This window comes from Armigeres subalbatus, chromosome 3 (genome assembly GCF_024139115.2).
Source record: "Armigeres subalbatus isolate Guangzhou_Male chromosome 3, GZ_Asu_2, whole genome shotgun sequence".
NCBI classification, from domain to species: Eukaryota; Metazoa; Arthropoda; class Insecta; order Diptera; family Culicidae; genus Armigeres; species Armigeres subalbatus.
The window spans coordinates 222,356,934-222,368,485 of NC_085141.1; the positions used below are offsets into that span (position 1 = coordinate 222,356,934).

The 11,552-nt window shown below is 39.1% G+C and overlaps 1 protein-coding gene across 1 annotated transcript in view; it reads right to left on the reverse strand.

The window, feature by feature from the left end:
- Positions 1 to 9,731, reverse strand: part of LOC134220170 (uncharacterized) — a 175,411-nt gene extending 165,680 nt beyond the window's left edge. Inside the window, exon 1 of the mRNA XM_062699157.1 lies at positions 8,707 to 9,731. Coding sequence (XP_062555141.1) covers positions 8,707 to 8,914 — 208 coding nt within the window. The 5' untranslated portion in view covers positions 8,915 to 9,731. The remainder of the gene's footprint in view (positions 1 to 8,706) is intronic.
- Between the last annotated feature and the right edge of the window lie 1,821 nt (positions 9,732 to 11,552).

Sequence of the window (11,552 nt, forward strand, 5' to 3'; positions counted from 1 at the left end):
GGTTACCTGTCAGCTGCGCTACTGTTTTAGCAGCGCGTTTAGTAGCGACCGGTAAAGTGTCAAGTAATGATACTGCGCTGACAAACGGCTTATACTCACCACCGGTAATCGTAATCTTATCCAGTTTTCCGCGAGCGGTAATGGCCGCCAGCTTGCCTGCGGGATAGTCTCTGATTTGACATTTCTGGAGGTCAACTGCACCCACCAGTCCGAGCATTCTGACCAATGTGACATAAAAGAAGGTGCTGATTAAGTGAATTCAAGCCTTTTAATATACTACATTGATCAAAATGCTCGAACGGTGGGTGCAGTTGACCTCCAGAAATGTCAAATCAGAGACTAACCCGCAGTCAAGCTAGCGGCCATTACCGCTTGCGGAAAACTGGATACTACAAAAGTTCAATGTACATAATGAACGCAGTGGTTCATCCCGAACAAAAAATAAATGAAAATTTTATCATCATAGTACCTGATGACATGCCTGGTAACATGTATCCTTGTTCCTTTACAGCTTATGATAATTAAAATACTGCTGCTTGCTGGTCACTGATCGTTCAGTGGCTACCATTGGCCAATCTCACCAACGGGATATAATAAGAACTGATGCAGGTATTTTTTTCTTTTCTTCTCGACGTATTTTTTCTAATAAAACTGACATTCTTTTATAATTTACATTTTTCACAGGTTTATATCTATTCGGAACAAAGTTAGTACACTTTTTAAACCGATGTTGGATTTTTCTCCAGATACAGGCAACCCACTTAACTTTGGAAGTAGTGCGCTGGATTCGTCTAAAGATATGCTAAACAACCGGAGGAAAATAAAATGATATGTAAAACAATTAATTGTATTGTATTTTTATTGTAATATTGGAGTATAATGTATTCTAAATCCTGTTGTATTCCTATTGTAAAGCAATAGAAACAGTAATTGAAAACATTTAAAACACAATGGTTTCTATTGTTTTGTCGCTCGAAATCATCCCATTGAAGAACCGTAAAATCAATTGTTTTGCTCCGAATTTTGTATGGAAAATTTTCGATTTTTTTATTGTAAAGATACATAACAACCCCCCTTTTTAATTGTAAAAGTCCCATTTACCATTCATTTTATCGTGGAAAACCATTATTTCTCATGTGATTTTATTGTCAAAATTCCATTATATTCAATGGTAAAAATTATGTTTTAAATGGTGTTGTAACAATAAAATTTATGATATTTTAATGATATTTTTTATCCGGGGAAACTCTATTTCATTCCTGAAATTTCAATCAGAACAGAAACTTTTTTTTTGTTTTTAAATCATGTAGGGTTACTGCTCCTGGACTTCATCTCATAGCTCCGATATTGGTCTCATGAAAAACAAAGCAATGAAAAGGTATTTGGGTTGTATATTATTTTTGTGATTTTTTTCAGCAGTGAGCATGTTAGCAAAAAGAAGCGACGAAATTGGTGCCGTCTTTCTTTGTTTCGCGATGAGATGAATATATGTTCAGTGAGATGGAAAATGGAACAGTTCCCCAATTTAAAATTTTTTTTCTCAAAGTGCTTTCTATAAATAATGAAATTCTTTAAAATTTAAATATTTTATCAGAATTTTGATAGTTAGCATCTCAGAAGGTAGGGTATAATGTCAAATAGTGGACCCCAATCAATAGTGGACCCTCCAGTCGTATTTGGAGTACTACAGCATAACATAAACATTTTTCAATTAATGGCTCTACATTCCAACTGGAACTTGCCCTGCTTTCAACTTATTGTTCTATTATCATTTCCTCAGTTATTAATTGAATGCTTTTCTATGCCCGCCATTGCTTGAGTATGTATCTTGTGTGGCGAGTACAATGGATACACTATGCCCTGGGTGTCGAGAAATTTTGCAACCCGAAAACATCCTAGACCGGACCGATTATCGAACTCCCATCTCCGGATTGGCAATCCTACGCCTTTGCTTGCAAGGCTACTGGAGACCCCTTCTTATGATAAGGTACACCGGGGCAAGTTGAAATGCGGGGTAAGTTGAAACGGAAGCTGTAATTTAGATCAGCAATGACCGAATGCCCTGATTATTTTTTTCAACAAATTACTCCCCTGAACGCACCTTATGACTGCCATTCCCAGAAGATTGCAGCTACAAAAAGCAATCCCTGCCATTGTTTATTTTTCGCCTTTTGCAAAATTCGAACCAACTTTTTGACGTGCCAATGAATCAGGTCTTAAAATGATGTTTGAAAGTGTTTTTTCATCAAATTTTCACGGTAGGTAATCATTCAATGTTGAATAAACATAATGATTATGAAAAATCGATGGAAGATACGTTTTAATTTTTGTATTTTGGTAGTTTGATATTGCTCCGCATTTTAAACCCATCGGGGCAAATAGAAATGCGTGGTGCGGGGCAAGTTGAAACAACGATTCAAAACGTTACCCTCGCAATTAAAATTTCCAGAATTCAACATGGTCCGTAAATACATTCGGAAAACAAAAATTAATAGAAAGGTCCAAAACTCTGAAAATTAATTTAATAAATTTCTGCCCATTCCGTCGTGAATAAAAAGGGGCCATGTTTAAGCTGCATGGTCTAGTTTTGATATTCTTAATCTACTTTGCCTCGCTATGAGCACTGGCTCTCAAAAAATAAATCATAGAGCATGTAAACATTTCGTTAACTCCACCTTTCACTTCCCCAGTCCCCTTTTCTCCAATCGAGGGTCTATGAAAGATACGCTGGTTAATTAATGTGAATTTATGAAGAAGCCACAGCCGATTTAATCAAGCGTAAAATTCAAAGAAAAGAGTATAGAGTATCAAAATATGGAATGTCACTTTTATGCGAGTAAATATCAAGATGGGACAAGTGGGATTTGATTTTCAAATTTCTAGAATATAGTCTTCTATTTTATCAGGGTTTTAGGAGTCAATTTTAAGCTAATTTCTGAAAGATAATCAAAATCGTCAAAAATATACGTGGGACTATTATGCGAATTTTGGCAGTATAGTCACCTTTACAATCTCGTGCATCTTGAGTCACACTTCGTACATATATTTTGTTTTTGATACGGTTCAGTTAGTTTATGTTTGTATACAGCGCAGTGTTTCAACTTACCCCGATATGCGGAGCAAGTTGAAACAGTGCATATACAAAAATAATTTTAGTATGCAAAATATTTATAAAAAAGTTTGGTAAGGTTGCTTATTTTTTATGTATAATCTTTGGCCCGAACTAGCAAACACCGCAAACGGACTCAAAATTTATCAAAGGGTGATTTTTTTACAGCACTTCAAAGTTCAACTTTCCAAAAACCGTTTCAACTTGCCCCGGTGTACCTCATACGAATGCAAAAATGTTAACTCGGCTTAGAAACCTCGTAGCTATCAATTATGGAATTTCTCAATGGATTTTGGATGTAGTGTGTGCTCACAGAAGTTTCAAGATATCGAATCTTTCGATAAAAACAGTTTTGTGATTAATCCCCCTAAGTTGAGAAAACATTTTTCCACCTAAATAAGATGGACACGATACTGAGACTGTCAATGGCGTGCGGAGAATGTCAGCGCCATCTCCCGTCATTTGCAACGTCCAAGAAGGGAATTTGTTGACAGATAAAACCGAAATGGCTGCTAGGTGGAAGCAACACTTTGAGACTTTGTTGAATAGTGGAAGTGATGGTGCATCGGTGAACAGAATGAATATTAGCGACGATGGACAACCTGTGGAGTCGCCTTCACTAGATTTCGTTAGAAAAGCTATTAAGGAGCTGAAAATCAATAAGGCTGCGGGAATGGAACAGCTCCCGGCCTGAACTTTTCATACATGGTAGTGGGTAGCTTTATGAAGTTCTGCGCCATATTATGTCAAAAATATGGGAAGACGAGGAATTGCCTGCTAGCTGGCTGGACGGATTCATTTGACCCCTGGCCATTTTGAAAAGGCTTCCATTTTGCAAATTTGCATTTCTTTGGCCAATTTTGGATTTTTTGGGCAGTTTCGAAAATTGTTTTTCAGGATGTTACCTATTATTGACCATAGGTGGGCGGGTACCTCGTAAAGAGGGGTTTTTGTAAATAAGGGCGATTTTTCATGCTTAATTACTCTTATCTGGAAATCCTACTCACCTTGAACTGCATCTGTTCAAAAGGGTTATGCATGGCGTGTGCTTTGACATGAGGCAATGGTTAGTTTAGAACTTGGCCGCTAGATGGTGGTATATATGAAATCATTACTTTAGACTAGTCAGAATATTCCGTTATATAGAATTTTCCACATTGTAGATATTCTTATCGCACAAATTTGAAATTTGTGAAGATGTTGTCTTCAGCAAAGCTCGTCTGGTAGGAATGGACTGTCTTGTGAAGAAAAAATTATATAATAAATTTTACAAACAGGCGGCGCTAATGAGCTTGCAATATTCTTGCATGTGTGAAATATTTTGCTCTAGCTTGAGATCCTTCGTACCTACACCCAAGTTGTATATGGCAAAATTGTTCAGGATCTTCTTCTCCTTTTTATTGGCATTACATTCCCCTCGCAGCTTAGTGTTCTTTCAGCACCTCCACAGTTGTTAACCGCAAGGTTTCTCAGCTGATTAAACTATCGTTCGAGACTTCCCAAAAAATCCAAAATTGGCCAAATAATAAAAAAGTTATAGCAATTTCAATTTGAAGTCAACATAACCCCAAAGCACAGACAACGTAGGTTTTTTTGAGCACAGACAGAAGGTGAATTACAAAATTATGTCCCGTATTCTGTTCAACAGAATGAGTTCGCTTGAAGAGTCTTTCGTCGGCGAATACTAGACAGGTTTTTGTGAGGTACGATCAACGATGGATCAAACTTTCACCCTGAGAAAAATCCTTGATAAATTCCGGGAGTACAACTTGCAGATACATCATCTGTTTATTAATTTCAAGGCGGTGTACGATTCGGTGAAGCAAAATGAATTATGGCAAATAATGCTTGAACATGGTTTTCCGGCGAAACTGAAAAATCCGTGTTACATTGGACGGATCGAAATCAAGTGTAAGGGTTACGGATGAAATATCGCCATCGTTTGTTACCTAAGATGGATTGAAGCAGGGTGATGCACTCTCGAATCTACTGTCGCTCGAGGGAGCGATTATGACAGCTGGTGTGCAAAAAAGCTGCTGAAATGCTCCTGGGATATGCGGAGTATATCGATATTATCAGCAAAACGAAGTACATGGTTGCTGGTAATCAACGTGGGTTCATTAGTGGTGGTGGTAGTGAAATGGTGCTAGATGGTGATAAATGTGAAGTGGTAAAAGAATTTGTGTATCTATAACATTGATGTCGTGCGATAATGATGTTACTCGCGAGGTGAAAAGGCGTATTGCAGCTGCAAATTGGACTTCGTAACCAGTTTAAGTCCCGTAGTCTGCAAACGAAGACAATGGACGTTAAAGAAGACTGACCGGGCAGCTTTCAGAGTGTTGGAGCGTAATATGCTGCGGGCAATACTCGTCGGTAAACAGGAGAATGGCATCTGGCGGCGTCTCATGAATAACGAGTTGTACCAGGTGTATGGAGGGCTGGATATTGTTAAGCTTATACAACACGGCAGACTATGGTTGGCTGGACACGTTGTTCGTATGCCGGAAAAACGTCAAGCAAAGATAATGTTTGGTAGAGTGCCCGGAAGAGGCCTTAGGCTTCGTGGAAGGCCGCGTACACGATGGCGTCTGCAGTCTGCAGACCTGAGGGCGCTCAACGTAGGTTCATCAAAGAGCTGTAGCCCATCAAGTATCAAGTAAGTAAGATGGACACGTTCTAACTCTTTTCAACGATGTTTAACATTTTCCATCTATTCTATAAAGTTGTGAAATATGCAAAAATACATGTTCTTGCATAATAGACCACTGCAAGCTCGTTAGCGTTGCGTTGTTGAGTGAGCGTCGTGATGTATCCAGGGCTTTATTTATCTCCGACCTTCTACAATCCAGAATTGGTTGCCCACATTTGCTCTCGCTTTTGAACCTAAATGCGCCTCGTCGTCAGCTTAGGTTTAATTCTTTTTCATTCGTTCAGGGTGCTCGTACAAATTATGGACATAACGAGCAATTCATCAGCATGACCCATATCTTCAATCGATGTGCTAATGCATTTGATTTTCACCTCTCTCGTTCCAATCTTCGTAAAAAGTTTTGCCGAATACTTGTCCCTCCTAACACAAATATTCTCTGATAGTTGGTAAGTCAGAATATTTAATTAAGTATTCTCAAATTGTAAAATTGTTTAGAATTTAGAAATATTGTATCTGTTGGAAATTGTAATTACTGTTGAAATTTAAAAAAAGAGGTGTTGCGCTCGTTTAAGGAAGGGATTTTGCTCTACTCAAGCGGACTTTTCCCTGCTCCAAATAAAGAATAAACAACTTGTATAGAACATTATTTCCTGAAAAACAAAGCGGTTGCAGGTTATAGCGGACTCAGTTGGACAGCATCTATAGGTATAGCAGCTTAATGGTTGACGATGTTATAAGAGATTTTTTCATAGATCTCTTAAAGCTTCTTAACTTTTTTGATGATTATGTATAGGCTAAAATAGATACATCAAGTCTCAATCTGGAACTGATCAATCGAGAGACTTCGGAGATCATCGTGAAGACAAAATGTTTGCAAGGACATATAGTTTTGATGGGGATAGTTTAAGGACATTTCTCATGGAATCCAAAACGAAATGCACTCGCGGTTTGAAGGGCACATCACCCAATAGGGAAGCAAAGCACAACTGTCATTTTTATTTTTTTCACGCATGCAATGAAATGCAGAATTAGAATCCATAATAGAATTATGAAAGTGGTTCCATTAATTAAATTTTCCATGAACATTAAACGCTTTAAAAAAGTGGGTCATCTAGGGAAAAAATGTTCAGTTTTATTGCTTTTTTGTATTTCTTTATGAAAATTTTCATATTTTGTTATTTTCATTTATTGATTTTTTTATGGATTTTTTTCGTAGAAAAAAAAATTGTTGTAAATTTTGTAACTGTTTATTGCTAATATTGATTTGTTTATATTTTTTTAGGGGCAGTGGGGACTATGCCCAAGGGCTTGACGACCCCTCTCTATGGCCACTGCAAGTTAGGGGGTTCGGCAGTGGGCTATGTCAATCCTCTACAAAAAGCTGCATGTGTCCACAAGCAGGCCCTGTCAGACCCGGTCAACACATAAACGTATATGGTGTCGTGTAAGATGCTGAAGTGGAGGCGATGGAGGCACTTCTTCATACAACATGTATGTATATCGTCTCCAATTTAGCATCTTGTATTGCACCATGCACGGTTTTATGTTTACTGGGAAGCAACCGTGTGCCAATCAAAGCGCACAAGCCCAATACGAGTGCCAACCGGCACATCAGGATTAATACCAGTGAGATACTGATCACGGCAAGCGACACACACTTGCCCGCCCGAAAGTAATGCAAAATTAACGACATGCAAAACAAACGTAAATTAACAAAATATGTCTAACTTCTTCTTCTTCTTATTGGCATTACATCCCCACATTGGGACAGAGCGGCCTCGCAGCTTAGTGTTCATTAAGCACTTCCACAGTTATTAACTGCGAGGTTTCTTAGCCAAGTTATCATTCTGCATTCGTATATCATGAGGCTAACACGATGATACCTTATTGCCCAGGGAAGTCGAGACAATTTCCAATCCGAAAATTGCCTAGATCGGCACCGGGAATCGAACCCAGCCACCCTCAGCATGCTATTGCTTTGTAGCCGCGCATCTTACCGCACGGCTAAGGAGGGCCCTATGTCTAACTGAACATTCTTATTTAACCTCAAATAGAGATGAAATAAGGGTTGCTGATTTACATTAACTTTCCGATTACTATCAATGTGATTGAAAACCCGTAAATATTACTTTATTTTCAATTTTAATCCCTTACGTTAGAAAAATGATGACGCGGGCGCCGAATCCCGAATTCAAATGAACAATCGCTCACAAAATTTTGCATTATTTGGGGAAAATTGATCTTTATTTTTTGCTTGTACCCTGATTTCTTTATTTGCTATTTTCTAATTTGTTATCGAAATTACCTATTTTATAGGGGAAACTATGCCTCACACAACTAGTTGAAACTTTTTTACGCTCCTAGGGCGTAAAAGGAGGGAGCGGTTTTTCGTATTTTAAGCGTAAAAAAGGAAACGTACAAATACTTCACTTCTAATGTTAAACTTTTTTTCGCTGGAAAACAGTTAAAATTGATGTGATATGGTTAAAAAATAATGAAAATATTAAACTTTTTTTGCACCTTCCTTATGTCCGCTACTGTATTCCCTTTAAACCTAAGAAGATGATATGTTATTGCGCTGCTTTACATTAGGAACAATACATGTGGTGCGATTGAGGATAATCACAAAATTGTTTACGCTAAGTGACACGAACACAACGCTTTGAAGATACAGATTTGTTCTCCTTCTTCAAGCATCATGCCATTCAAATGCAATCAAAACATCAAATACAGCCTCGGGTGATAAAAGTGACCGCATCATAACAATCAATTTCCGGTGCGTCGTTCTCGTTTCGCGTCTTCACACTACATCCATGCCGTGGGCAAAGTTGGAACCGTAAGTTGGCACCAATTGCCGCCTGCTGGTCAACCCGTGGGTCAACACATGAGAAGATCTCTGATAACATAATTTAGCATACGACTAACACGTCTACTTGCACCGTACCTCGTTTTTGTGGCGATGAGGGTAAATTGGTCGGTGATTGCTGCTGTTGTAATTCCCTTTGTTGTTGCATCTGCTGCTGCTGTTGAGATTGCTGCTGAGATGTCACAACGAGGACATGCGCACTCAGGACAAACACGAGCAGGAAAATTTGTATCCATATTTTCCTTAATTTGCGTAAATTATTCACTTTCAAGTGTAGCTTCTGCATCGTCGTTGTTTGTGCGGGTATGAGGACCTTGTAAACGTTATGTCAAACAGAACCGTGGACGATGCCCCAATTTCACTGTTACTTGAATTCATGTACCCCGAATCGCTTCTAGGCCGTATCGCAGTTTGTGTTGAGCAGCTAGCTACTTTTTTCCATTGCGCTTTGGGTGGACTCTAAGGGGGGTAACCGAGGCTATTGGCATAAACACAACACTTCACTGATACACTGCGGGTTGTAGCCCGTGATGACATTCAGCTGACTGTGGTAAACATACGAGAACACTGCTGGGGCTAAATAATTTTCCACGAATTTTCCAGAAGTGAAATCACGAGAGAGGACAGAGATTGAAACTTGAAATCAAAACAACTCATAAAACTTGTGAACTATTTTCGGTCATCCCGTCTGCAAGCTCTATTTATTTATGATTTTCTTCTTTGAACACATTTATTGATCAGCTTGAACTTGAGATATTTCCGAGTAATTCTAAAATACATCACTCACGTACAGTGAATGAGAAAAAGCACCATTTCACTCAGTAGAAATACATTCTTCTTCCCACTTCCTTTATAAATAATACTCGGGGACTCGTGGCAGAAGCACTGCAATCGACAGGAAAAGGAAAATTAAGCGTTTTCCATTACAAGCTTTTCCTGTGCTGTTTCAATCTCCCATGCTTACTCAAGAATTCCATCCACTAACACACCGACACAGCATTCACCAACACAACCTCGAGTGCCCTAATAATACACATTTACACATTATCCTAATATCGTTCCGTTTATCCGCTATCCTGGAAGTGAACCGCCGCGAACCGAATATCAAACTAGACTGAGCTTCGCGACCGAAGACGAGGGAGTTTTATCGTTCCGATACTCGCCGAAGCCAGTGAGCTTCGCCAATCCTGGATCATCGGCCTGAAGGTCGTTGGGATGACATGTGCTGCCGGGGATGCTCTCGCTCTCCTCGGTTCATCCTCCGTGGCGTGGCGAGTTGAACCCCAGCACGTGTAGCCCCAAATACGAGAGTTTCAGTCATCAACCACAGAAAACATGGAATCGCCGATGAGCATCAGTTGCGCATGCCGGTGGAACAGCTGATCCACCGTTGATGCTGCGTCTGATGAACTCTTCTAGTCCCATGCTTGGTGGTGATGATGACAACATATGTTTGGGGTCAACCAGATGAAATGGATGAACTCCAACAGTATTTCGTTGTACTATGCATAGAGTCGTGGAAAGTACAGTACGATTTCAATTTTATCGCGTTGATTTATTATATTCAATTATATTTTAATAAATAACAGTTATGCTGCCAGATGATTGAAATAATGAGAGGGGCAGTCTAATTCTATCACTTTTGGGTCTTCAGATTAAACGCTTCCATCCCAGAAATGTTGGTTCTAAACCAAACTTTTTCTATGTACTGATGGAGAAGCATGGTTGCGGACGTAACGCTTTTGTGTAAAGAAAAGCTGTTTGCGCTGTACACAAGAATAAGACGCAGAGAAAACGAAAGTTCTCGCCGTAGTTCTAATTTAAATGTTTACCCAAGTACTGACCCTAAGTTGTTTGTAACATGTATTTTGTAATTCCTACATTCTATTGCGTGCTTTTAGCGTAATGGACAAACCACGGGTTATTACGAATCCGTAATCAAAAATACCCTTCCATTTATTAATTGTGGGCCGGGGGATACGAAAAGGGTTTCGATTTTAGTGGGTCGATTAAAATAAAAATAGTGGGACACCTGTCCCCACACTACCTGAGAGCCTCCTCAGGTGTTTGATACCAGATCCTAATGAAGGCGTAGATGTGGAAAAGTCTTTTTGAACATGTCACTGATGACGTACTCAAGAGGACATAAAAACCACATATCTTTTCCAATAACATATAACATATAGAATACAAAAAAAGTCTCGCTTACTTACATAGATGCAACAAACATTAAATCAAAACAATCATAAACATAGTCAAAACTTTGTTTCTCAAAATTAAAGCGTGGTCAAGTATTCAGGTATCCAGTCCGTAATGTACGAGAATTGTCGTCACTCGTCGCGTGTTTACAGTCCACCGAAGGAAAAAAAAGACCAAGTAGCAAATGTCTGACAATTGAAAAGTGATGGATAGAAACTCACCATACTGTTGCTATTTCAGACATGGATTGAGTCAGGTTGAAGATGCAGCTGTTTAAGTCGGTTCTTGAAAACAGATGCAGAGATGTTGTAGTCAAAAAGCCACTACACTTTGTTGAATTCTCTGGTTATCTGGTTACCATAGTATGTTCTCCGAAAATCAGTTCGCAATGGATCTCTTGGTCGTGTAACTGATGGTGCGTTAAAGTTCAGTTGTTCTAGGATATACGGAGCATCAAGTACAGCTAACAATAGTTCCCCAGCAAAAAGTGCTCTACTGTACGCTCGTCGATCTCGTAATGATTCCATAGCAAGGAGACTGCAACGCGTTTCATACGAGGGCATATTTGCAATGTCATTCCACGGTAGTAATCTTGAAGCATATCTTGTGAACTTTTCTTGAATGGCTTCAATTCGCCTTATACAGATATCAGCATATGGGCACCAAACCGCTCTTGCAGTTTCGAGCGTGGAACGAACGAGCGAATAGTAAAGCGATCGTAAGCA